The sequence below is a fragment of the Simochromis diagramma genome, unplaced genomic scaffold (assembly GCF_900408965.1).
Source record: "Simochromis diagramma unplaced genomic scaffold, fSimDia1.1 OVJJ01000604.1, whole genome shotgun sequence".
Classification (NCBI taxonomy): domain Eukaryota; kingdom Metazoa; phylum Chordata; class Actinopteri; order Cichliformes; family Cichlidae; genus Simochromis; species Simochromis diagramma.
The window spans coordinates 5,209,938-5,237,821 of NW_024387416.1; the positions used below are offsets into that span (position 1 = coordinate 5,209,938).

Genomic DNA, 27,884 nt, shown 5'->3' on the forward strand with positions numbered 1-27,884 from the left:
TTCCTGCAGCACTGTTGACTTTTTCAGGTTGTTGTTGTGGGTCCAGCTGTTGCAGCATTTGGTCAGGGTCACGTATGGGGGAGAGCAGGAGTCCAGTCAGCCTCGGCTTTCAGGGCCGGCAAAGCAGCCTGTAATTAAATATATAGAGAAAAACAAAAAAAACAAAAAACAAAAACAGACAAAAAGAAAAGCAAACGAACAGGAAAATGATGTTGTGTTGGCTGTATTACAACGAGAGGGGAGAAACACCGGGACCAGGCCCTGTGTCAGCCTTCTCTCCCCCTTTTTTTTTGTTTTTTCTCTCCCGATGTAATCAACTCCTAACCCAGCAAGTTGACAGGACAACATGCACCTTGCTAAAATTCTTAAGATCATGTTTAAAAGCCCAAAAAGAAATTTTCTTTCATTCAGTAATCACTTGTATCAATCAATCAGCAGAAAACATGTCACAATTTGAATCTTTTAACCCCTAAATTTGTCATGTCTTCACTGGTTGGTCAGACCAGTGTCTTTTTCTTTGAAGTTAAATTGTTGTCCTGCAACCCAGAGAGTTTATTTATCAGTAATGTATTTATCCTTTAACAACAGATGTATGTTAAGTTTCGCTGCTTTAGCCTTGCTGGAAAATCTTCACGTGTTCATGAGTGTAAGCTGTTTCTTCATTGCGTGTGTGTGCATTTGTAGGCAGGCAGGTTAATTTTATCTTTTTCTCAAACTAGGCGTTACCTTAAAAGGAGCCTTTCTCTCAGATTTCTCTGCTTGTGTGTGTTTTTGTTTCACCTTTTTGTTGTGATGCTCCGGACGCCTTCCCAACCTCCACAAGTCCGTTGGCCCCAATTTTATGTGTTAAAACTTCTCTTAATTTCTCCTCTAATTCTCTCCTCACTGCTGTCTTTTTCACAGCTGCTGATTCGTGCTGGGTGTGGTTCCCATTACTTATAATTTTGCTTCGGCCGCTGTGCTTGTGGGGGCAGTTGGTCCAGGTCCGCAGCTTCCTGTATTAACACACTAAGAGATTTATTTAATTTCATTTTCATCACATGTTAAACAGATAAGCAGGCAACACGCCTACCTTGACAGCGTCGTAATTCTCCACTACACACCTCTTACTATCTCTCTTTTTTTAATTTTATTTTATTTTTATTACACCACAGAGTAATACACCCAATTATGCCCGTCTATCTCTATGTGGCTCCAAATTCCCTCTTTATTTAATTTCACTCGTCAGGGGACAGGCACAACAATTTCAAACCACTGAAACGAGGAATTCAACCTTTTTATATTTCTTTACTAATCTAGACTCAACCTTTGTTCGCAAAATGTGTCTTGTTCTAGTCCGGAATAAATGTGAACCCGTGATTACACGGCCGTTCCAGTGTTATTTCCGTAGCTAATGCGGGAGTCCTCAGTTCCCAAGTTGCCACCTTGGCATCCAGACGCCGCTGGGCCTGGCCGCGCGTCCACGACCAGGAGGGTCGCCACACCTTGAACAAAATTATTTCCACAGGTACACTAGGCATCAACCTTTGATCCTAAAATGTGTCTTTGCTCTAGCGTCCTCCTAATCAAACACATCAACCGTCACTGTCACTGTGTTCAGACTTCACACACAGAAACACACTCAGCGCGCGCCTCACACACAGCCAGAGCGCGCCTTACACACACAGCGCGTTTCACCATCAGTGAGACACACAGAGAGCGTTCCTCATCAGCGGAAGATTACACAGAAACTTCTGAGCTCAACTGTTAGATCTCCTTAAAGCACACTGCACCATAGACCAAAATACCCCTTTCTCTGCGCTTATGGCCGCCACAACGGGGCAAAGTCGCATCATAAAAGTGATGCCTGCGTCCCCTGAAGTTATACTGATACCATAAACCAGGTTTTGCTCTATGTACTTCTTGGCAAGTAAAATTTTACTTTGTTTTATGACCGCAGCCCTTGAGACTCGACTGACGCCACAAACCACCGTCAAACCTCTATCCAATGTACTAAAACTAGCACCAACCACTACTGCACTCCACGGCCGTACCACCGGAACACGGCCGTATCATAAACCAAACCTACGGACGTGTTTCGCTTCCGCGTTGCCAGTGTTCAACTGCACCGTGAGCCAGCATCTGCTTTTCCTTAAATCAACTTCTATTTCATAGCCGGCAAGAGCCAGGACTTTACCGACACCATAAACAACTTCAAAACCTCGACTTCAATGTACTGAACTAATGGCCGCGTCTTCAGAAGAAATTCTAATGTATTATTGCTACAGAAGCCAGTATTAGACAAAATTAAATGTGGAAGGTAAAGTGGCTGCAACTAGTCCAACGTAGTATGTTATTAGTATCTCGGTAGAAGCAGTTTACTGCAACTAGTCCAACGTAGTATGTTATTAGTATCTCGGTAGAAGCAGTTTATTTAACACACTGGAATTCAGCCTCAACTTATGTTGTTAGTATCTTGCGCCAAAAACCAGACACCGACAAATTTACTGTGAAAATACGTGTAACTCAGTGAACAGATTAATTTGGAAAGCCCAATATGCACATTTGGTATTTATAATACAACAGGCTGTGCTTACCTTTTTATATTTGGACCGGTCCTCTGTTCACCTCGCCTCACGATCTCACCAAAAGCCAAATCTGCACTTCCTCAGCACACCAAAGATCCGGGTCACACGGCACCAAGTTGTTGAAATCTCCCAATTCTTTGAATCTTTGGGCTGAAGGAAGGACAATACTCGGTGTATTTATGCTCAATCAACAATCATTTATTTCCATACAATTCAACATTTAAGAGCATAAGGACCATCATGATGGGGAGACATGCCTGAAGAGGGTCACAGCAGTCTCCAAATGGTGACGGGTTGCTCAGCTTTTTATAGTCTCTAGTGGCCCCCATCTAGTCGTAAAAGCCAAAACATCACATTCTTTCTCCGTTACGGCGCCTAAGTTATGACCTCGGCAGTTGTTTCTCTGCTTTCTGTAAGGTGGGGGTATGGAATGTGGTCTGTCTATCTCCCCTGTCTTAGACACAGAGTCTCCTGCTTACAAGCTTCTCTTCATGATTCAACAATTAAGCATGTAATACATTCACAGCAGATCAAGGATACAGAGTGATGCACACTTATCTAATAAACTAATATGTGAATATGTTCTGTTAACTCAAAAGTATAACGAGAACTAAACTACATACAGCTCACACACTCTATATTAAAGGGTATAATATTATCTACAGCAGTATCATACTTCAACTACTTTGATTACATATATAAGGTAACATATAATAACAGAATAATCTAATAATACTCAGATCCAAGGATCTGTATCGTATCGGTTTGAAAAACGTATTGTTGCATCCCTACTTCTTGAATTTATTTGTTAATGGCAAACATTTGATTTTGTGTTATGTGTATTCTCTACAATGCCAGGAGAGTAGCAGCCTATTGACTCTGGATCCTGGATGGAGAAAACAGGAAGAGACCTTGAGGTATGTTTTCAATGCAAAAGTTTGAAAGCTCATCAGGTACATAGTAATTCAATAAAAAAACTAGCAGGTGCATGTCAGCTCTCTTCATTTAAGGACACATTTTTCTTTTTACAGTTCTTTCCTCAGCAGTTCAATGGAAATTGCTGTGGCATCTTTATGCTGATGGTGAGAATTTTCCTTTTCCTGCCATTACTTCAATATAACATTTAAACATGTAAAAGGCTTCTTTTACTTTACAGTATGCTCTCTGCATCTGCACCTCATCTCCACTATCTTTCACAGAGGTAAGCTTTTTCATAAAGTACCACCAAAATACCTGTGCCAGTCTCCAACCTTGATAAACGTTATATTATATTTTTCTTAAGGAGGACATGCCAGCAATTCGCCTGTGGTGGTGTATTCAGCTGATGGAGAAATTCTCCATTGAGGGGTATGGCTAGTATTATAGACAAACTGGCACCATCATAATCACAGTTTTCAAAGTTAGTATTAATTGCAGTTTTGGCTCAGGCAACACACCAGGTCAAGCATCACTCATCTTAGCAGTAGGATATACATGAAAACAGAAACAAATTAAGTTTGAGTGAAAATGTACACTTTTTGCACTCTCCGGGCAACTGACTCAAAAAGCCCGATTCACTTTGATGAGTGACTCATTGAAACTCGATTCAGTCAAAAGAATCGAATTTACCATCACTAGTGGACACAGCTTTGAGAATAGGACACAGATGTAAATAGTCAGCATATTCACAAGGGGGAGACAAAACTCAAGGCAAGACAGCAGAGACAGCAGCAGAGTCCAACTCCTGAAGAGACAAACAATAAACTCAATAAACACTAAACAGTAAGTTTATGACCTGCTTTTTGTAGTTACTGCTGATAAATAAATATGATTTTACTGACAATAAGCAAACATTTTTATTTCCTAACAGTTAGCTATCATAGTTTAATATGATGCATAATTCATTTTTAATTAATGTGCTATGCTAAAATCTTATAAAATGTGCCCTGTTAATTTTGTAACAAAGGTGAAGACAGGAAGAGTTTGAAGTAGAAAGTTGTTGGAGCTTTTTCATAGTGTACTGATGGTCCCCATGAAGTGGACCTGACAGTCACTAGAAATGAAAGCAAAAAGGCCAGAGTATACAAAAGTACATAAAGCATTTGCAGCATGTACATCTCATTTTGTTTTGATTCATCACCTGTACAACACAGCAGCTCTTCACATATTTGGTAGGACCAGTATCATTTTACATTAAGGGGTAAGATATTGAATGCGTTTATTAATTATTGGCCATCATTAATTTACATGTGTTGTCTTTTACATTTTTGCAATGTCATTTGTATTGAGATAGATCAATATATTTCAGATGGAATGTGTGTGTGTGTGTGTGTGTGTGTGTGTGTGTGTGGTGTGTGTGTGTGTGCTCTTTGAGTGTTAGTTGTTTTAAGTGTGCTTGGTAGTCACAGAAATAGTTTTGCAACCTAATATCTGATTTACTCTTGAAGCGAGTGGTACAAAGTCTGTTGATATGCTGTTAAGTTTTAGTGAATGCACAGATACACTTTGTTCAAACTTTACAGAATTTGTGAAATGTAAACAATGTTTATCCAAAATTCAAAATATTTCGTCATAGTTAAATCGAACTATATAACTTTAAATGGTGGGTTTTTTGATGTAGTGTAGGCGTTCAGGTACACTTTGAAACTCCCATTTCTCAGCTTCAACTAAGTGCTTATTCCCCTATGTGTACTACATAGATGGAACTATGATGTTCTTTGAGATTGCATTGATAGGAAAGTGAAACTGTTGTTCAGGTTAAAAAAAACAAACAAAGTGGTTTTGACAGTTAATGTGAGTGATGTGAGTACATGATCAAACAAAGCTTGAAAAACCGTACGGGGTGGCTGTTATACCGGCAGGTATGACAAAGTAGTCAATGTGCCAAAAGGGTGTGTTAAAGGCTGATATCTGCTTATCTCACACTGAGCGAACATTTTGACACCGTCCTGAGCAAAACTAATCAGTGATAACAGTTTTAACAATAAACAGATAACAGTTTATTGAAGTAAAATACTTTTTACTTCAATATATTTTCAACAACTTTTTCTTTTATGCATCATTACCAGCTGTCATCCCAACCAGTTTACATATTATGTAAAAGGTGAACAGAATTGTTTGTGCGCATTTGAAATATTTAAATGTGTGGGATTTTTTGTTGAGGGGGGGGTTTAACACTTTTTTCTCTTTGGTTGTTATCTCAGCATTTTCATGTGAAAAAATGAAAGCATGAGGAAGCTAAGTGTCTCTCCACACAGGCCACACTGCAGCCAGTGTTGGGCAAGTTACTTTGAAAAAGTAAATAATTATAGTTACTGGTTACTTCTTCAAAAACTTAACTAAGTTAGTAACTGAGTTACAAGATTCTAAAAGTAATTAATTACTTGAAAAGTAACTATTGTGTTACTTTAAAAAAAAAAAACATTTAACCCTCTGGGGTCCAGGGTATAATTGGCCATTTTTAACTACTTGTGATGTTTCCTCCACATTTCACCTTTAAAAACTATTTACTTTGCCTTGTTTGGTATCATGCTTTTCAGCACAACCTCACGTGTCTGAATTTACAGTTATGTTTTCATTTTGACATACTGTATTAACACAATTGATCTAAAATCAGACAAAAAACATAAAATCTGAGTAGAAAAAGTTATATTTTTTTACTGTAACAACCACAAACATGTTTAATGAATCATATTTCATAACTTTAAATGCAAATATAAATTGTCATTTTTAAAGTCATATGCACAAGTTTTGCAAACAACAAAGTTATTTGCAGCCATTTACCTTTTACCCTTTTTTTAAAGTAACCATTTCAAACTATTTACAGAACCATCAGCTGTTCTGCATTCAATAAGATGCCACACAAATTATTTGTGCCACTCCAAATATTTCTGTCCACTATAAAGGAGAACATCACAGCCTGATACCTGCAGGTCTGACAGCAGCAGGTGTATCACTCCTGTTTCTACCTGGAGACAGCAGTCACCTCATTGTCCTGACACACAACACAAAACTATCCACAACAATACACACTAACTACACAAGACAACACATTAACTACACACTCCAAACACACGAAATGTCACAAATCTCTTACATCTCAAAACTCACTCTCTCTTTTTCTGCTGTCTCTCTCTCTCTCGCCGTCACTCCTAAAACCTGCCCTGTTTTTGTTTGTTTGTTTGTTTGTTTTTGGTCATAAGCAGAGAGTGCTTGCTAACGCTGTTCTTAGACGGTAAAAGTGAGGAAACTATTGAGGAAAAAACGTCGCGTATTTATTGTTTATCATGATACTCTGGTTTTACGTGGCCTAGCAACACAATTTAAAAACTGGTATCTATCACCTTGTTGCTTTGTCTTTAAGTGGCCGTGTGATTGGCTTACCACGACTACTTTATTCTTCCTCAGTCAAACAGCAGCACTCATGCCATTGTTTTGCCCCCTTAGCTCAAGGTGTTGTGCTAGACAGTGATCATGATTACTGTCCGCGGGAGCGCGTGCAGCTGCTTAAAGCTGTAGCGTCCAGATTACTTACAGCTACTTCCGTGCAACTGATATAAGATGTGGTAAGCTGAACACAGCTTCAACCATCTGTTTGTTGAAAAATAGTAACGGACCGCGTTTTGTTGTTAGTAACTGTAACGGCATTGTAACGATAGGAATAGTAATTAGATTACTCGTTACTGAAAAAAGTAACGCCATTAGTAACGCCGTTACTTGTAACACCATTATTCCCATCACTGGTTATTTGTGGGATTTGCTTGTGATCATTTTTATTTTTACCTACCTTTAGCATAAATATTACCATCCTGTTGGATTTTTATATATTACTGTTTGTATTCTGTAACACACTCACTATGTTCTGTTCCTTTCCTTTCAGGAAATATTCAAGGAAACCCTTCAAACAGCGATAGAACAGGAAGAGAGACTGAAGGTGGGTCAGTCAGTCTCCAGTTTATTCTCAGAAAGTCTATAATATGAGTAGAAATACTATATGTGAAAAGTTTCATTTTTCTCCTTTAGGAAGAATCCAAGTACAAAATGACAACCCTCTCAAAACAATACAATGAAAAAATGAAGGAACTTATTCCTCAATTGGAACAAGCAATGATATCATCATATAATTTTCCACCACTGCAGGAAATAGTTGACATTGCATTTTACATGTTCAAAAAAAACAGAGCTTACTTAGACAAGAAGCTGGATTTGCTGCAAGAATAGAGAACTCAGAAAATATAAATGACAGGAGTAAATGATGAGCTTCAGAAAATTGTAAGAGAAACAATAAATTGAACTTGTGTTTCTGTTTTCATTTGTTGACCTATGCAACGTATATCATTTATTTGTGAAAGGACTTTGAAACTCCCATTTCTCAGCTTCAACTAAGTGCTTATTCCCCTATGTGTACTACATAGATGGAACTATGATGTTCTTTGAGATTGCATTGATAGGAAAGTGAAACTGTTGTTCAGGTAAAAAAAACAAACAAAGTGGTTTTGACAGTTAATGTGGGTGATGTGAGTACATGATTAAACAAAGCTTGAAAAACCGTACGGGGTGGCTGTTATACCGGCAGGTATGACAAAGTAGTCAATGTGCCATCAGAATTATTGTCTAAAGGCAAAGAAAGATGCCCAACGGATTTACTTTACCAAATTGACCATCCCAGCCTTGCCGTAATGGTCCATTTGATTCACCTTTTATTGTTTATTTTATTTTCACTTGCTGAATACGGGACAGACTTGACTGGGGGAAAGAGGGGGAGAAAGAAAGAGAGAACGAGAAACAGCTGAGAAGAGGGACGGGGGAGAAGGGCAAAAACCAAAAACCAACAGAACGGGCAGAAAAAAGAAAAAAAAAATAAGAAAAAAAAATGCATCTATTGATCACCTGGATCACCTGTTGAGAAAGAAAAAAGAAAACAAGCAGAAGAGAACAAGAGTAATAGAATAAACAAAATCACAATGATATATGGGAATATGACAGTAAATACTAAATATTAAACATTATTGTGCAGCACATAAGATCAACAGAACACAGTGTGCTTTGAGGTAGGAGCCAAAAAGGGTGTAGTTTGTGGATGTGATCACCCGTGTGTACACCTGTGAGCATGGACGCGCTTGTTTTTTTAAAAGGTTCCTTCATGTAATGATCTGCTAGAGGGTGTGGGGGGGCCACTGCCCCGTCCTCCAGGGCATGAAGCAGGTATGGAGGAGATCAAAACTCCAGACATCCAGAGGCCCCCAGAACACAAGAGACCAAGGAAGACCAACAGAGGGGCAGCCGCGCCACTGTCCCAGAAAGAGCTGAGGAGAGTCCCAGATGAGGGCTCACTCAGCAGCCGCGGAGCAGAAGCCAGGGGGGGTTGCAGTGACGCGCCCGTGAGCTCCGCCGGCAGCCAGCCGTGCCTGAGTGACCGAGCCCCAGGCCGAGAGGCCGGGGGCACCCCACCTCCGAAGTGGCCCGAGCGAGCCCCAGGCTCCAGGCCCCGATAAGCGGCCGCCAAGGAGTGAGCCGGTGTGTACCTGGACGCCCATCCCCAGACACAAAGAACCACCAACGCACTGACACCTGAGGGAGTCCGCCACTGGCAGGGGAAGTGGTGGTGGGGGGAGATAGGCCTCCAAACCTTGGAGGGCCTGAGATGTCCCCAGAGAGGTGGCGCCTGACACCCAACCTGACATATAGACACAGACATACAGGCACACACAGATACAAACATCCATTCCCACCCTCACGCTCTCATATGCACTTACTCCACACTCAACCAACGTGGAGACAAACATAAAGAGACGCTGTACACACGATCACACTCCCCAAGCGTACTCTACAAACCGGGTCTAGGTACCCTTGCCCCTGGAGGGGGGAACTGCACCCAGACCCAGGTGGTGTTACCCTTTTCCCTGCGGTGGGGAGAGGCAGACCGCCCCGACTCCGCAGCAGCAGGGAGGCCCCACACTCCAGACCGCAGTCAGATGGCCAACTCCTCCTAGCCCCCCCGCTCCAGCAGGCTGCAGAGAATGGGGGTGAGAGAAGACTCCAAACCTCCCTCCACCCGCTCATTGTAGTGTTGATGCATGTGTGTTCTAAGGTGCATTTAAAACCCAGGAGGGCATGGAGCTACCTGCCAGAGAGCAGCAGGTAAGCGCATGGTCCCTCCTGCTAGCCCTCAATGTCTACGTGTATTTAAAATTGAGAGGTGGGCAACGATGCCAGGGGTGAGGTGTACACCCTGATGGTCTTTTGGAATCCGTGTAGCGTGCCCACCCCCAAGATCCTATATGTATGTGTAATGAGAGTGTGAGTAATGTGAATGTCTAAGTTGTGAGATAAAATTGAGGCAGAGGCAGCCAGAAGGGGACGGGGGGGGGGGGGGGGGGGGTAGCCTCCTCTGCACCCTGGTGACACACCCCTACTCCAAGGCCCTGCGTGTGTGGGTGGTTGTGGTGGGAGGGGCAAGTGACCCCAGTAGGCACCCCCATACTCCGCGACCCGCCAGGGAAAGGGGGCCCAGGCCCATCCAGACCGGGGCCCAGTGCAGCAGCGCCGCCCGGCCCCACAGAGCCCGGGACAGTCCACCCAATCCCACCACAGAGAAAACTGCACCCACCCCACCATCCACTCATCTTCCAGACTACATAAGACAATAAACGCCCAGGCTGAGATCTTCCTCCACCTCTCCTGTATCTCCCCCTCCTGCAGAGAGAGTTCCTGAAGAGAGGAAAGCTCCTGCAAGATGTGACAACCTCCCTCACCAGTTGAAGAGCCCCCCAGGTGGCTCGACGCACCGGCGGCACCCTGCGCCAGGGCTGGGCCCCCATGCACCCACCCGCCCACAACCCCGGCAACACACCAACCAGGACCCAAGCCCCCGAGGCCCGGCCAGGGCCCCAGCCCAGAGACGGAGCGCCCCCAGAACCTCACGCCCATCCCGGACCCACCCAGGGGCAGCCAGGCTACCAGGTCAGTAACCCACGTCCGTCAGCACAGACCCTCCCCTAGCCCCGCTGCACGCAGCCACGAGGAAACCGTCACCTGAGAGCCAACAGAGCCCCTAATTGGACATGACCACTACCCCGGGTTGAGCCCCCCAAGGAAGATGCCTCCGGGGAACCCCCCGACGCCCTAAGCCTGTCCCTACCCCCACACCAATCACAACAGTGAAGGCGGGACCAAACTATGACCCCCCACCCCCACTAGGTGATGGAGCTGATCAAAGGAGCCCAGAGCAATTGATCTGATGTGGTGGCAGAGGCTGTATCAAGACTAATGTAATCTAATAGATAATTTCTATATTGGTTAGAATTAAGATTATTTTTATTTTTCCAGTTCATGAGGACTGTTTTCTTGGCTATGCATAGGGCAGTGAAAACCATATGGGCTATATTCTTTTCTGAAGTGACATTATCTAAGCTGCCCAACAAACACACTAAGGGGGAAGTTGGAATGTTACATTTCAGACACTTCAATAAGTCTTCACATATTTCGCGCCAAAACTTCTGAACTGGTGGACAGAACCAAAGAGCGTGGATATAATTGTCCGGTGAATTGGTTTGGCAGTGTGAGCAGTTGTTGGTAGACGTAAAGCCCATCTTGAACATCCGATGACCTGTATAGTGCACTCTATGTAATATTTTGTATTGAATTAATTGAAGACTGGGATTTCTGATTAGATGAAAGGTTTTTAAGCAAGTCTGAGACCAGAAGTTTAGGTCTAAGTTAACTGATAAATCCGCTTCCCATTTTGCAATAGGAAGTGATATTGATTCATCTGTTTCAGAAAGCATTCTGTATATTTTGGATAGTAATTTAGGGATTTTAAGAGTAAGAAATTGAACCACACTTGGTGGTGTTTGTAGTTCAACTTGACCCGGTTTAAATTTCTTTTTTACTATGGATTTAATTTGTTGATATTCTAAAAATCTTTTCTTGTTGATCCCATATTGTGTAACTAGTCCGTCAAATGAAATAAATTCTGTTCCTTCTAGTATATGTTCTAAATATTTGATTCCTTTACCACTCCAATCTGAAAAGTTTGTCATATTATTGTTTTGTAATATGTCAGGGTTGTTCCAGATAGGTGTACGTTTGCATGGGATTAATGAAGACGCCGTCAATTTTAGAAACTCCCACCATGCTGTCAGTTATGTTTTCATTCTAACATACTGTTTTAACACAATTGATCTAAAATCAGACAAAAAACATAAAGTCAGAGTAGAAAAAGTTACATTTTTTTTACTGTAACAACCACAAACATGTTTAATGAATCATATTTCATAACTTTAAATGCAAATATAAATTGTCATTTTTAAAATCCTATGCACGAGTTTTGCAAACAACAAAGTCATTTGCATCCGTTTACCTTTGACCTTGATTTTTTTAAAATAACCATTTCAAACTTATATAACAATCAGCTGTTCTGCATTCAATAAGATGCCTCACAAATTATTTGTGCCACTCCAAAAAAATAATTTCTGTCCACTATAAAGGAGAACATCACAGCCTGATACCTGCAGGTCTGACAGCAGCAGGTGTATCACTCCTGATTCTACCTGGAGACAGCAGTCGCCTCATTGTTCTGACACACAACACAAAACTATCCACAGCACTACACACTAACTACACAAGGCAACACATTAACTACACACTCTAAACACACTAAACGTCATAAGCAGAGAGTGCTTGCTAGCGCTGTCCTTAGACAATAAACGTGACGAAACTATTGAGGAAAAAACGCTGCGCATATATTGTTTATCATTACTCTGGTTTTACGTGGCCTTTATATGCTAAATTATGGGTTTTATTCTTGTTTGTTTGTTTTCAGCACCACCAGAGGGCTGTTTTTTATTTTCACAGTAATACATATGACCAACAGTTAAATTGTCAGTGATCGGCAGAGGCGTGAAGTTACAAAGTACAAGTGCATGTGACATTGTGTTTTTTCATGTTGTGAAACCTGCTGCAAAACAAACTGAGATAGACTAACTGTGTTATTTAAAGGTTGCATGAAAATGCTCTGCAGGTTATTACAGAATAAACAGGTTGGTTTGGTTTACTTAAAGCAAAAAACAATGTGTGACTGGTGCAATGGCTGTGGTTTCATGGTCAGCGTTAGCTTACATAAAGAGTAGTAGAATTTCAAGTTGATGATGATGGTGGTATAGTGTCTAATTTTAGGACAATATAAACAGTGTGCTATCAGCATAGAAGATGAAAGGCAAAAAGCTGCAGGTTCACACTAAAGAACTAAAGACCTCCCTGTAACACACATCAGTGTTATATTGCTCAGCATGACACACACCCTCTGTTCAGTGGTACAAAGTCTTTCATTTACAACAACCTTTGGCCACAAACTCTGGGCTGCCTGCTTGGGTGTAACAGCCTAGAGGACACTGAGCTGGTTTCATGGTTCTTGAACCCTCCATCCGAATGGACGTTAACAATCTTCAGAACAAACTAGCCCATATCTATGGGCTGATTTCTACTAGTAACACCCATTATCCACTGTTGGGTTGGACAGAGGTAAAATAGCAAGAAAGTGAGTAAATGAATAGATAAAATAAAATGAAGAAATATGTAATTTTCCCTTAAGCTTTCGGAGTTCAAATATCTAAAAATGGATTTATGATTCCATCATATTAATCACATCTATGCTTGACCTGAAGGACATAATCAGAACTTATGAACCAAAGAAAGACTGTCATCATCTTTGTTGTAGAGAGCAGGGGGTTATGACAGTTTCTACATGCATCAGATCTGATTCTTTTTCCCTTCAGGGCTTGGCAAAGGAAGCACCACAAAGCATCTTCACATAATACATTTATTTAAATTGCATACAAATGTATCATGTTTAAATTAAAGAATCATTGTCGTAAAACCAAAGAAATTCTGTGTTTACTACAACATTTTGCCAAATTAAATGAAAGATGGTGATCACCCCACCGAGTATTTTTACTGTTCTTGATTCATCTAGCAAAGTCTTCTTCTTGTCCATGCAAATTTTCCCATTCTTTACAAGGCGCAAATTGATTTCATTCATTTCCTGAATTGGCGGGGACTCTTCTAATAACATCTCCAGTTTCACTTGACGTGTGTAGTTCTCTAACAGTTCATCAATTTCTCTTGTTACCATTTGGAAAATCTTTGTATTTCTTGCCTGAATGAGAAAATAAACATTTTAGCACAAATTATATAACTGCTGTTTTCTACACTTACATGAGTTTGAATTTTCTTTGGTGTGTATCAGATTACTAAATGTATCCTGATGTTACTGGAGTTTTTTAGTTACTAGTTTTATGAATTAAAGACTTTCTCGGTCAACATGTGAATAACTTGGAGACTATCTGACCCACCTTCAGCCTTTCTTCAAAATTTACAGCTCTTTGTAGGGTTTCCTGGAATAGTTCCTGAAATTTTTCCCCCAAAAAACAGAGCACAGTGAGTTTGACAGTTGCTGAACATTTAAAACCACACCAAAGGAAGGGCATTCTTACACAGAAAGGGATCATTTATATGAAACTAATTAACAAAGGTTAAGGAAATATTAAATATACCAGTTGGCCCTTGTGGGTCAGTGAACTTGAGAGATCCAATAGTATTGTGATTGTTTCCTTTCTATATTTGTCTTCTGCCTATTGGGAAAAAAAGATAGCACATTAAAATTTACTATATTATTCTGCATTGTATACTCTGCATTTACTGTGCTTGCAAGACTTGCAGTATAGATAGTCCAGTGTAATATGCATTTATTAAGGTATATTTAAAGAGTTAATTCTTATCTTCTGCCCAAACACTCTACAAAGCCAACTTGGAGACGGAATGACCCACCTTCCATCTGTTTGTGTCTTTTATTCCTTGCTTGATCGCCTCAAGTATCTATACAAACCATTGCAAATAATGAAAAAATGACAGTTAATGAGCTTATGATGACTTAGACTGTATATGTACACAGAAGTGTGTAATTGTTGTATCAAAAAAGGGAATTCAGGAAGACTGAATTCACCCGTTGTTCCTCGGAAGCTTGGGAACTTGCGACTGAAGCAAGACACAGCAGAGAGAAGATGAGAAATAAGCCTTTGGTGGCTATAGTTGGTCCCCTGATTCTGGAAAAGACTGCTGCTGCCATTGCTCTTAGAAGTGGAACAAGCTATATATATATAGAGAGAGAGAGATTTTAGATATACCCACCAGCTTTTATTCACCAGCTTTCCATTTTTTTAAGTGATCATGCTTTCCAGGTTGATATAAATTTAATCTGTAAATGAATTCAATATAAATCATATAACTGTGCATGATTACAATTACTACACTTACCTGCTGAGTGAAGAAGAGCTGTTGTACCGTACGGGTGAAGAATGAAAACATAATGCTACAAAGGCTTTATATACGGTGTCACTCCAGCTCACACTATATCTCACGCTTGTGAAAAGCGCTTTCACTATTGTTTTTGTCAAAGTTGTGTTTGTCTAGTCCTGTTGATAGAAGCCCAACGGTTACTGTTATGAAATAACATCATATACAAAGAGGTTTTTCTAGTTGAAGCCTTTCCCGTAACCTAGGTTGGAAATGCATAATAAGTATCATAAATGGATTGTAAATTACTTAATTACTTTTTAGTAGTGTTTAATAAGTAATAGTAAAGTTACTATTTATATTTTCTTATTTTATAGGGTTTATTTAACTAAAAAATTAAACTTTTTATGAGTTCATCTGGTTCAGTCAGGTTAATATTGTGAATTAAGTTATTTTAAAGTAACTACACAGAGGAGTTTTATGACCAACACCTGATAATTTTCCTCACTTTTACTTTTAAAGCAAACAGTTTCATGCACATTAAAGACCTTTATTAAATTACATCACCATTTGAAACCTTTCTATTTAGGAATATATTGGTTCGTGGATAGTATATTACAAATACACACTCATGTATAACTAATACACATAAAAACAATTGCCCAGTCATAGCAATAATATGTCCAAAAAGCAGATTTGACAAGTTTAGGATTTTTTTAATTATATTACTATCTCTTCACCATGTTTCTGAAAGCAGTAGGCATAGTAAAAAAAAAGAAAAGAAAAGAAAAGAAAAGTATACCACACAGAGCGATTACTATGATATAATTTATTTAAACTCTAAAAATAATTTAGGGCTAGCCATCATTACAATATTGAAGATCCATAATAACCAACAGAAGATACAAAATGAAAGAGAACACAGTAAGATAACAATATGTGAATATAAATTATTAAGAGCTATGAACGCCACACACACTTGTCAGGTACTTTTTCCAAATTTCCAAGTATAATAATACCTGGAGTACCAATATAGCATTTTGCATATTATACTATTCCAATGTGAACAGTATAGATAGCATATGGCTGTCATTTCTTAAACAACCAATCTTTTCATGTCTAATGATGAGATCCAACGATGAGTTTTATAAACTTGAGGGTAGAATGATGAACAAAACTATTTTCAAGAGTGTAGGCAAATCCATGCCAGTACCCTCCATAATGTCTGGGACAAAGACGTCACAAAAATCCAAAGTAAAGACAAAATAGCTTCAACTATTTGCAAAACATGGGAATCATATTTGTCTTTTACTCAAATATTAATGAATGCACCCTGTCAACATGTGATGCCAGTATTGCTGACAGCATCCCTGTGTTAAGAGAACAACATAAACTTACAAAACATAAAGTTTTCTATGTGTTCGATAATAGTTTTAGATCTTTAAGAACATTGAAATAATGAGGTTCAGGAAAGAAAACAATTCCCAGTTCAGGAACAGTAAAAACAAAACAAATAAATGCCTCATCCAGCTCTTTAATCAAAATAGTAATAACAACGATGCCAAACTCTAAATCATATCTATCATTTATTTTAAAGAAGTTAGAAACATTTATAGTTCATTCCATTGAGTTTTAGGATCTCCATCATTTTTTTCACTTTCTTTTTCACCCATTTTTAACAAGTCATCTTCCTTTCTTTTGAACAGGATCTTGGATTTCTCAAGGAAGTGAATCAAGTTATTTACTAAATCCACCAGTGGTGGAAAATGCTCTGAAAATGATGATGTCTTCATTAGTTCCTGGGTAAATTGAAGATACTGTAGTTTTTCATCAGCTTCTCTTGAGACTGCCTTGATTTTCTGTAATTTGCAAAAGTAGAATGCATCAGTTGCTTAAGAACTGCATATTAACAACTGTAAGTGAAGAAAAAACATCCAGACTTTGATAAGTTTATAGTGACTTATAGTGTTACATTCAAATATTCCTCAGTTGTCTGTGAATTTGACGCATAGACCAGGGACAGCAGCAAGAAGATGATTACAACTTTGGTGTTTCTGACACCAGTCAGTCCTCTGCTTTTGGAGACGCCTGCTGCTGCCATCACTGGTGAAATAAAAACTTCTGGAGAGAAAATGACAGAAAATAAATGAAATGAATAAATGAAGAATTAAATGTATGCTTCCTGTTGTTATGTTATTATTATATATTGTATAAAACATATTAACTATAAACCATCTTATGGTATAGTTTTGGCTGATCTTACCTGGCTGGTGAAAGGAGAAAGAGCTGTTGCACTATACAGGTGTAGACTGAAAACACAATGGACTCACACGTTACAGATACTTTAAGTGCTCTTTCACTTTCATGTAATATGATCCACTTTATGGAAATTAAGGCCCATCAGTTCTGACTTTTAAACAGTCAAAGGATATTCCACATACGTCACCTTTAACAACAGCCATGACAGAAGCGTGGCAGAAAAAGGATAAGAATGTGGTTAAGCATGTAACTCAGCATCATTTCAAGAAAAAACTATCGACCGTTTGTGTACATGAACAGGAAAATCTAGATGGCTTTCCTGGGATTATTTTACAAACTGCCCTGAGACTGGGTTTGTTTAACACATGAGCTACTTATAAAGACAAAGAACTGTGTTTTTAGACATTAAAACAGAATATACAAATGAACGGAAAGCGAATAATCCAATGTTAGAGCCAGCATCACTTCATATGCTTCATATTCCAGTTCTCCAATGATTAAACCTTTTGGTTTTCGTTTAGTATTCATCTCATCATTCTCATATAATCAGTAGTATATCTCAACACTAAAATCGGCATTACATATATTGAGCAACATAAGCATGAAGCAATATACTTATAACCTGGTAACAGTGTTCATAATTTGATGCAAACACTAAAAACAAAAGTATAAGAAGTACAATTCAGACCCTTTCAGACCTTTATTTGCAGTGTGCTTTTTACATCCATTTGTATCATTGTTTCTCAAATATGTTATCCTTTGATAATGATTGTATGTATTATAGGGTTACACATGGCCAATTTCATCAGCGAGCCACAGTCATCCTTCCTTGTGAATTTCACAGTTTGTAAAAATAGGCATTTATAACAAATCATCAGTATTACTAATTTTACTTGACAAACAAAATATACGTGTTTGGTGGTTGATGTTTCCAAATAAATCACAGATTCGGACTAGAATATTCCTGTGCTTTTAGTTCAGCAGCATTGAAGGGAACTTGACCAGCTCATTGTATCCTCATCACATTATTGAGGTATAACCAGAAAACATAGCCTGGCCCTTTTATTTCAGAATGGCAAGGAAAGAAAGGATATATAAAATATAGTGTGTATAATCTAGTTAGCCAAAAACAGTGTAAGAGCTGATTGGTATTTTGCATTTTGTGGGTTACAGAATTTGCATTTTTGGCAGTGAGCAAACACTGGATAACAATCAGCCACAGTTCTTGTACTTTCTTTTGAATTTTAAAAATAAAAATTGCAAAAAAAAAAGAGAAAAAAAAGGCAATGATAACAGTTTTATTAAGTTTTTATTCACATTAAAGTGTTTCTTCATATAAATCATTAATAATTGTCAATTACTTCACATGCAAAATCCCCATGATCAGTGGCTTGTACTTGCATTACAACTTTTTTATAATGAAGATAATGAAAAAGAGAAATTTGAAAAGTTATTTTTTCAGGTCAAACGTAAGTTTACAGTTAGATTTACTCAGCAATTTAAAATATCACTGGGACTCATAAGGGAAAAACATCAAACTGAAACTGCATGGTATAAAAGAGAAGTTTTACAAACACAATACAAAGAGTATTAGAGACATATGCAGGCTAATGTGTTACAATTCATCTTTATGTTTCTCTACGTGTGTTAGCCGCAGAGGTGGGACCAAGTCATTGTTTTGCAAGTCTCAAGTAAGTCTCGAGTCTTTATCCTCAAGTCTCAAGTCAAGTCTCAAGTAATGTCAGGCAAGTCAGAGTCGAGTCTCAAGTCACTGGTGTAAAAGTCCGAGTCAAGTCACAAGTCTGAAATTTTGAATTTCAAGTCCTTTCGAGTCTTTAAAAAAAAAAAAAAAACGAAAAAAAGCATGTTGCAGTTATATGCTAAATGTAAATATTAGACCATGTAATTTTTAAATCTGTGTTTTTCTCAACACATGACAAAATAGTGAACTTAGAAAATATACACAAATTGTGAAATTGCACCTCTTTAAAATGCAGCTCAATTAAACCTAGCTCCAAGAATAATTTTCACCGACAGTTCTGAGATAAGCTGCATGTTATTCTTGGATGCGGTTGTAGGACCGGTGTCGTGCCAAAGTAGGTATCCCCGACAGAATTTGTTTCCCCTGTGCTGGGAGCACGCAGGAAGTACTGATGTTTTCATTTTGTGAAAAATTAGTATCAGAATCAGAATCAGAAAGGGGTTTATTGCCAAATGTTGAGCAGGTTTACAACATTAGGAAATTGCTGCGGTGCTTCAGTGCAAACATAGTGTCATAGATATAAAAATAAGAATAAGAATTAAAAGTGCTACGTAGAAAGATATGTGCATGAGATATACATGAGATATATACATGAGAATAAGAATTAAGAGTGCTACGTAGAAAGATATATACATTAGTGCAGGTGGTGATCAGTGCCAAACATGGAATGATGCAGTGACACAGCGTAGGGTCATGTGATAGTGGCGGGGACAGTCATATGGTTATTGTTCATGTGTCCAACAGCAGAGGGGAAGAAACTGTTCTTATGGCGAGAGGTTCTGGTGCGAATGGACCGGAGCCTCCTGCCTGAGGGGAGCAGGTCAAACAGACTGTGTCCAGGGTGAGAAGGGTCAGCTGAGATCCGAGCTGCACGCCGCAATGTCCTGGAGGTGTACAGGTCCTGCAGGGATGGGAGTCTGCAGCCAATCACCTTCTCAGCAGAGCGCACAACACGCTGCAGTCTCTGTTTGTCCCTGATAGTGGCTCCAGCGTACCACACGGTGATGGAGGAGGTGAGGATGGACTCGATGATAGCAGTGTAAAACTGCATCATCGTCCGTGTTGGCAGGTTGAATTTCTTCAGCTGCCTCAGGAAGTACATCCTCTGCTGGGCTTTCTTGATGACGGAGGTGATGGTGGGCTCCCACTTCAGGTCCTGGGTGATGGTGGTACCCAGGAAGCGGAATGAGTCCACAGAGGTGATGGGGGTGTCAGTCAGGATGATGGGGGGGAGTGGGGCTGTGTGCTTCCTGAAGTCCACAATAATCTCCACTGTCTTCTGGGCATTCAGCACCAGGTTGTTGTGGCTGCACCAGGACATTACAGTATCATTACATTACCATTCAGTTTGAGGGTTACAACAGAAAATTATATATTTATTGCTCACGGGGTATCAGATGGGATTATTTTTAATAAACCATAAACATTTTGGCTAATAACTATTTTTATTCTCCTGTAACTTTATTATATAAAGAGCTAAATCCTCCAAAGTTTCAGGAGAAATGAGTCATAATAAGAAGTGTTTGTGAACGAAAAATCAGCAATGTGGGATACTGTTTGTCCGTGATTTACACAGGGGGAACAAATTGTGGCAGGACCAGCCTGATATTATTTGTATCCCACTATAACTTCGTTGTATAAAGAGCTAAGATCTCAAAAATGTCAGGAGTAGTTAGTCATTATAAGAAGTGTTTGTAAACTAAAAATCAACAATGCGGGATACTGTTTGTCCGTGATTTGGACAGTCCAGCGTGTGCTCCCGACGCAGGGGAAACAAATTCTGTCGGGGATACCTAGTTTGGCACGATAGTAACTTCCGGTCACTGCAACAAGCCCAGGTACAGTTTACCGACGGATGGGTACAGGACCTTGAAATGCACCGTGTAGAACGAAAGACCATCGTACGTATCATAAGTTTACCAGTCTCACAAATCGTCGTCATAAATACACATTCGTTAACCGTTTATTAATAGGACCTTTAAGCTCAACGGTAATTAATTAGCAGTGGAAATAATTTCTGGTACGCGTTACAGAAATGTAGCAGTGACAATAATACTGTATGCTGTAATCGTACTGGGCAATTAGTGATACAAAACAACTGTTTTATCCTGTGAATAAAAGTATATGTTTTTGTCAATGTACCATGGTAATAACAGAAGCGAAACACAATATTGTGTCAGGACAATTCACTATTTATGCACAATAAACAAAGGAGCATAGCGCGACAATTTCTGTTCAGCGCCAGACTTGCTTGTAACCTATATCACCAATTATGTTATGAAAATGACGTATTAACTACAACAGCAGACTGACCTTTGTGTAAATGCTTGGAGCAGACTAACCTGTGAGCTGGAGTGTTCTGGGACGTTATATTTGGTCTTTGAATGGCTGCAATCCAGGCCACCCGTCGCCTCTTTGTTACTTCGGAAACATGGCTCAAACAATTTCTCTTCAACGACGTAATCCGATAACAACCGATCTCTTTACCCGTCGGCTTTCCGTGGCTGTCATGCGACCGGCTATTGCAGTTAATAATACAACAGCTTCTTGACATTTTTGTGTTTCTTTTTTATCGCTGTGATTTCATTTGAAAGCCTGCGTGCGCTAGTACCGCTTGCCACGAGTTCCCAGAATCCTTTGCGGTTTTACCCCTGAATGACGTCACATTTTCAATCTCTATATAATATGCATGTTAAATTTTATATTTGGGGTGAAATATCAAGTCTTTTCAAGTAAACCGGTTCAAGTCCAATTCAAGTCCCAAGTCATTGGTGTAAAAGTCCAAGTCAAGTCACAAGTCTTAGAACATTTTTTCAAGTCAAGTCTAAAGTCATAAAATTAATGACTCGAGTCTGACTCGAGTCCAAGTCATGTGACTCGAGTCCACACCTCTGGTTAGCCGCTCCATCACAACATTTAGTTTCTCTTCATAGTCCTTGATTTCTCCAGCTGTCATCTCAAGGTGTTTGTCTATGTACTTCTTGGTGGCTTTCAGGAATGTTTTCACGTCATCAATTAAACCCAGCAGTGGTGAATAATGTTCACTTGTTGTATTTAGAGTTTCATAGAAAATGTCCAGTAAGCGCATATAATCATCATAGAATAGTGGAATATAGAATATGTCTAATTTGAGATTATCCTGGAGGAGAAAATAAAGTAAAACAAATGTGTAAAAATACTTTTATATTCTTTTTTCGGCTTTGGTTGTTTAATAAATTTATAAATATTTATATTAGCAGTGATAGATATTTCACACTACTCATTCACGCTAACAACATGGACAGAGACAGACTCACCTTCCTTGTCACTGCTGCTTGTTGTAATTTCTGAATGTTTTCTTTCAGTCCTTCCTGCAAATCCAGATAAAGAATGTCCACAAGCAGCCATGTGAAACATGTGTGCCAAAGGCAAACTGGTAAAAGTAAAACTACAACTGGTGTGTGTGTGTGTGTGTGTGTGTGTGTGTGTGTGTGTGTGTGTGTGTGTGTGTGTGTGTGTGTGTGTAACAATCATTTTACCAGTTGGTCCTTCTTTATCAGTGAACTTGAAAGGTTGACCAGAACCAACAGGGTGAATATGATGAATAAACCCCTGGTGGCTGTGACACCACTCACTCCTTTGCTTCTGGATAAATTCACAGTTGTCATCACTCTTCTGAAGAAAACTGAGCATGAAGTAAATTTAAACGTTTAAGTAAGAAAATTGCAAGTTTTAATTTGAGTGAAAATTGTATAAAAATACCTGCAATATCCTCTTATAGTACAGTGTTCCAGTTTGTTTTTTTTAACTTGCTACAGGAGAACTGATGAATGATAATATGAAGGGCTCACACCACAAAATGCTTTATATTCTTCAGTGTCCCCTCCCCCATGACACAGCTTACCTGTGCGTGACTTGGCTTGTCTGTGGGTGTGTCTGTGTGCCTCTGATTTCTAGAAGTGGCAATATTCACTTTTGTTTTACAGTAAAACACAAACTTCATTTATGGTAAAAAACAAAATAATTTCAATTCAATTATATAGCACCAAATCACAAAAACTGTCGCCTCAAGGTGCTTTATATTGTAAGGTAGACCATATGACCTCCTATGAGCAAGCACTTTGGCGACAGTAGGAAGGAAAAACTCCCTTTTAACAGGAAGAAACCTCCAGCAGAACCAGGCTCAGGGAGGGGCGGGGCCATCTGCTGCGACTGGTTCAGGAGAGAGAAGGAAGACAGGATAAAAGACCGGCTGTGGAAGAGCGACAGAAATTAATAACAAGTATGATTTTATGCAGAGAGGTCTATTAACACATAGTGAGTGTTTGAGCTGTCACATTGTGACAAACAGAAAATTGTGCCATTGTAATTGTTAGCCACATGATGTATATTTTGAATTTCACCGGATTGACAAAAGATTGCGTTCTCAACCGAGTGAAACTGGTTGACATTGAGTTTTAAAACAGCATTTTAACCAAATCTTTTTTTTGTTTTTTTACCATTTGCCTATTTACACTAAGTTTAGCACATGCCATGCCATTATTTACCTTGAATTCTTAATAGAACGGTTCACATTCCTTTAATCTGTTTTGTTTAATTTGTTTATAAGCACAGTGGGTTTGTCAACATTTTCATTTTAACACTAACCATAGTCGTGCTTTCTTGTTTACTGTGAGTTTCTTGTCTTGTCTTGTCAACTATTTTGCAGATGACACCTAGTTATATCTCTTATATCTATATTCCTCCCTCGCACCTTTTTCTCTTACAGAATACCTACCTCAATTAAAATGCTGGTTCACCTCTAATTTTCTGAAGCTTAATTAGGATAAAACTGAAATCGTCCTTAGTGGCACTAAATCCTACCTACTGAAGGCAAATCATTTCTCACTCACCATCCATAACTCCACAGTTTTCCCTTTACCTCAGGTTAAGAGCCTTGGTGTCATCCTAGACAGTTCACTATCCTATCTCAGATCAATAATCTCACCCGTTCTGCCTATTTCCCTCTACGCAACATTAACCGATTACATCCTTCTCTTTCTACCCCATCTACGTCCATTCATGTCCATAGTCTCGTTACCTCTTGTATTGACTATTGTACTTCTCTCTTGCATGGTCTCCCCCAAAAATCCCTCCATAAGCTTCAACTGGTTCAAAATTCTGCTGCCCGCATTATTACCAGAACCACCTCCCATCAGCACATCACCCCTGTTCTTCAGGAACTTCACTGGCTCCCTGTGAATTTCCCGATAGTGTACAAACTTCTTCTGCTCACCTTCAAGACCCTTCATAACCTCGCTCCTCCTTACCTTTCTGACCTGTTAAGCACTATCTCTTCTGCCCACTAACTTCGATCCTCTTCTTCTACACTCAAAAAAATGAAATTGGGTGGTTGTTACATGCATAAGATCCAAACTTGTAATTTGAACTAAATAATTCCATGTTTCTATGGTGAACGTAATTAAATCATGTAGCATCTGCATGAAATTCAGCAACTTAATTTGTTCTTGTTGAGATGACATCATACAATCTAGTAAGAGTGGCTGGATCCAGGCAACTAACCGCTCTTACTAGATTGTATGATGTCATCTCAACAAGAACAAATTAAGTTGCTGAATTTCATGCAGATGCTACATGATTTAATTACGTTCACCATAAAAACATGGAATTATTTAGTTCAAATTACAAGTTTGGATCTTATGCATGTAACAACCACCCAATTTCATTTTGGGGGTCGACTCACGAAATTCACAAGATCACATTAGATGTCAAACCACAGGAAAATCAGTGGGGTTACAAGAGGAAGACAACCACACCACATGTATGCTGTTACTATTTCTTATGGTTTAACTTGTCAAGAACAACAACATAAAGCATCATCAAGCATAGCTTTCCTACTTTTGTTAAGTCTGTATTGACAGATTAATGCCATGGTGGTTCGTGCTGTTGACTCAGAGGAAGAAGATCCTGGGTTCAAATCCACAATGTGGCAAAGTTTGCAGTGGGTTCTCTCTGCGTATACTCTGGTTTCCTCCACAGTTAAAAGTCATGCAGTTGTAAGGGTAACTAGTTATTCTAAATTGCCCAAAGGTGTTAAAGTGCAAATGATTGTTTGTCTCTGTATGATTGACTGGCGACCTGTCCAGGATGTACCCTGTCCCTCTTGCCCTATCACTTCCGCAGCCCAGATAAAGCTAAGAAGATGGGTGGATTGGAAGTTGCTGTAAATCCATTGATTTTTTTTTTTTGGTTGAACATTACTTAATATGAATACAACATGTACTACAGACATAAGTTACATTTCATTCATTCAACAAGATTATCATTGGTGTAACAAACAAATATTTTACTAGTTCATGTAACAAGACTGATTTTTGATGTGCCAAAGTGTTTAAACAATATAAGATGGATTTAAATAAATTTAATTAGACTAACGTGGTGCAAACATGTTGATTGAACAAAAGTCAAATTAATTGAATGTTAATGTTAATATTATGTTAAACCTACACACATATATCTTGTTGAGACAACACAATCAAGATGGATTAATATAACATGATTTGTTTAGATGGAATATAAGTGGCAAGATAAAATTACGTTCATCCAATGAATTATTTTTTTGAGTGTATCCAGCTTGCTGTGCCTTCTTTCCACCTCACCAACATGTGAAGCAGAGCTTTTAGCTGCTCTGCTCCCAGCTTTTGTTTTCTTATTTTTCTTTGTTGTCATTGTTCCATCATGTATTTTATTCTATTGTTAAGTGTCCTTGGGTTTATTGAAAGGAAATTTCCAATACAAGAAATTATTATTATTATTTTTGTTAGTATTTAAACATTGGATTTGCCCCGTCCTTATTTTGATGGCCATCTTTCATGATTTTGTTTGACTTTGATTGTCTTGAGTGTCTACATTTGTAACCATTTCCTCTTTTTCTGTGTGTGTGTGTGTGTGTGTGTGTGTGTGTGTGTGTGTGTGTGTGTGTGTGTGTGTAAATAGCCCTGTTTTCCTTGCTTTTGCTTTCGTTTTTGTGAACTTCCAACCTTACAAAAGCTTAACAAGTGCAATGTTACTTTTTACAAGTTTAAATCAAATCACCAGTGATTTTTGTCCTGCTTTCATTTCAGAAGAAATTAATGTTTTGTTATATTTGATATTAAATGCCATGACTTTCAAGAGATTCTTAAGTATGCTCTGTCAGGGCATCCCCATGCTCTATGCATGGGGATGCGGACGGCAACGGCGGCGATGTGGAAGCAGTTCAGGGGGCCGACCGTGCGGACGGCAACGGCGGCGACTCAGGCGAAGGGGGTCTGGGGGCCGTCCCCGACGGCCATAGTGCCTGACCAATAGCCTGGTACATAGCCGGTTAACTGCAGACCCAGACATAGAGGATGGACCAGGCGACGCAGAGGCAGAAGCTGGACCAGGCGAGGGTGAAGGCACGGAGGCTGGACCAGACGAGACTGAAGACACTGAGGCTGGGCCAGAGGAGGATGAAGACTCGGAGGCTGGGCCAGACGAGGAAGCCGGAGACGGTGGCGCTGCGGGCGGCGGCGTGGAAGCCGGAGACGGTGGCGCTGCGGGCGGCGGCGTGGCTGGACGGATCCCTCGGAACCTCCAGTGACGACAGGAGACAAAGGCCAGAGCGGTCCCAAGGCGTTTTTTTTTTTTAAATAAATAGTTTGAAATGTTTATTTAAAAAAAAAAAAAACGCCTTGGCTACATTTTAAGGTAAACAGCTGCAAAAATCTTGTGTGTTTGCTTAACTCAGTTACTTTTTTGAAGAAGTAACTATATAATTAATTGCCCAACATTGGTCATTATATACTGTATTTTGCAGAGAGAGAGTTACAGGACTCTCTTATTTTAACTTCCAACAGTGTTAACATACAACACAGGTCATGAACAAGATTTTTTTAATTTTCATTGTATGTGGGCTAAAGCAGTTAATCAAAAGTAGTCTAACATAAATGTAAATGCTGTAATTTGATTCTTTTAATAAACCATGTAACTTGGATGGATTTGACAGCAGACGTGTGCACCACAGTGCACACGTCTGCTGTTGCTCACAGTGGTCCAAGGGATGCTCAGGGAGTTTGTGTGTTCGCTCAGACACATGAAAAATTAGAGGGAACATTGGTTCTAACCAATCTGTAATCTAAGAAAACTGGAGAGAAAAAGAATCAGCTTTTGCATTCCTATAGTTGGTGTGATAAGAGAGAATGAAATAGAATCAACCAAAAAACAGAGACCAGCAGGTTTGGCGAGCATTTATCTCTTGGCTGAAGGTAGATAAACCATGTTCTTGTGGTCGGTCCACATGGTGAAGAGCTGCTCTGCTCACTCAAGCCAGTGACACCACTCCTCCAGTGCCAGTTTGATTGCCACGAATTCTCTGTCCCTGATGTCATAATTTCGCTGTGGGGATCCAGTACATGAAGTTTGGGGTTATAGAAGAAAAATAATATTATTGATTCTATTGAAAGTGATGTAGACATCTTGAGAAACATCTTTTCTGCTTTTAAAAAAGGCATTAAATAATACATTAAATCATAAAACAGTAGAATGTAGATGGTGAAATAGAGGGTATTACACCATATGCACATATTATGTTTGGTATCCTAAGAAAAACTGTTGTCTTTTACTAAACTGCTTTATTTTTCCCAAAAGGTTGATTCTGTTCATCTGGATGCAGGGTTTTCAGTGGGTGAAACATTTCGTCACTTATCCAAGTCACTTTCCCCAATCTTATAAACAGTACATTTGCACAATAACTGAAACCAGCCCACTGAATAAACAATGGGCTCTGAGGTCAGTTCCTTGATCATTAATATGCAAATTGGCGTAAACCACCAAAGACCACTGATCAATGGCCCTGAGTACCAGTCACAGAGAGTTGGCGAATGGCTACAACCACAGCATTGTAAGATGAAGAAAGATGTACCATTAGGTCTCCTACTCATTTCAGATATTCTTTCCCTTTTCACGTAAATGATGCTGTGATTGCAGCCATTCCCCAAATATCTGTGAATGGTACTCATGACCAT

The 27,884-nt window shown here is 39.4% G+C and overlaps 1 protein-coding gene and 3 long non-coding RNA genes across 5 annotated transcripts; 1 reads left to right on the forward strand and 3 right to left on the reverse strand.

Annotated features, from left to right (window-relative positions):
* Positions 1 to 275: 275 nt before the first annotated feature.
* Positions 276 to 27,732, reverse strand: LOC120721707. Of its 2 annotated transcripts, XR_005693241.1 has the most exons (5): positions 27,721 to 27,732; positions 27,197 to 27,201; positions 26,883 to 26,896; positions 18,041 to 18,049; positions 276 to 2,717 (listed from the first exon to the last, which is right to left on the reverse strand). It is a non-coding gene; the product is annotated as an uncharacterized LOC120721707 (long non-coding RNA). The 2 variants fall into 2 exon arrangements; XR_005693242.1 differs by lacking the exons at positions 18,041 to 18,049; positions 27,197 to 27,201; positions 27,721 to 27,732 and adding an exon at positions 18,608 to 18,612.
* Positions 3,424 to 8,214, forward strand: LOC120721711. The gene is made up of 6 exons (XR_005693245.1): positions 3,424 to 3,484; positions 3,599 to 3,649; positions 3,724 to 3,768; positions 3,850 to 3,914; positions 7,426 to 7,479; positions 7,569 to 8,214. It is a non-coding gene; the product is annotated as an uncharacterized LOC120721711 (long non-coding RNA).
* On the reverse strand, positions 12,254 to 15,038 carry LOC120721706. Its single transcript, XM_040012197.1, has 6 exons — positions 14,859 to 15,038; positions 14,548 to 14,691; positions 14,373 to 14,420; positions 14,099 to 14,176; positions 13,898 to 13,951; positions 12,254 to 13,701 (listed from the first exon to the last, which is right to left on the reverse strand). The coding sequence occupies exons 1-6, from the start codon at positions 14,907 to 14,909 to the stop codon at positions 13,396 to 13,398; spliced, it is 681 nt and encodes a 226-aa protein (XP_039868131.1). The 5' UTR covers positions 14,910 to 15,038; the 3' UTR covers positions 12,254 to 13,395.
* On the reverse strand, positions 15,423 to 17,225 carry LOC120721709. Its single transcript, XR_005693244.1, has 3 exons — positions 17,101 to 17,225; positions 16,810 to 16,958; positions 15,423 to 16,696 (listed from the first exon to the last, which is right to left on the reverse strand). It is a non-coding gene; the product is annotated as an uncharacterized LOC120721709 (long non-coding RNA).
* Positions 27,733 to 27,884: the final 152 nt, after the last annotated feature.

Excerpts from the sequence above, each read along its gene's own strand:
- LOC120721706 (XM_040012197.1), bottom strand. The coding sequence starts at position 14,909 with ATGTTTTCATTCTTCACCCGTACGGTACAACAGCTCTTCTTCACTCAG. Across the intron at positions 14,692-14,858 it reads AGCTCTTCTTCACTCAGCAG|CTTGTTCCACTTCTAAGAGC; the intron begins GTAAGTGTAGTA and ends ATATATATATAG. Across the intron at positions 13,952-14,098 it reads TGACCCACAAGGGCCAACTG|GAACTATTCCAGGAAACCCT; the intron begins GTATATTTAATA and ends GAAAAATTTCAG.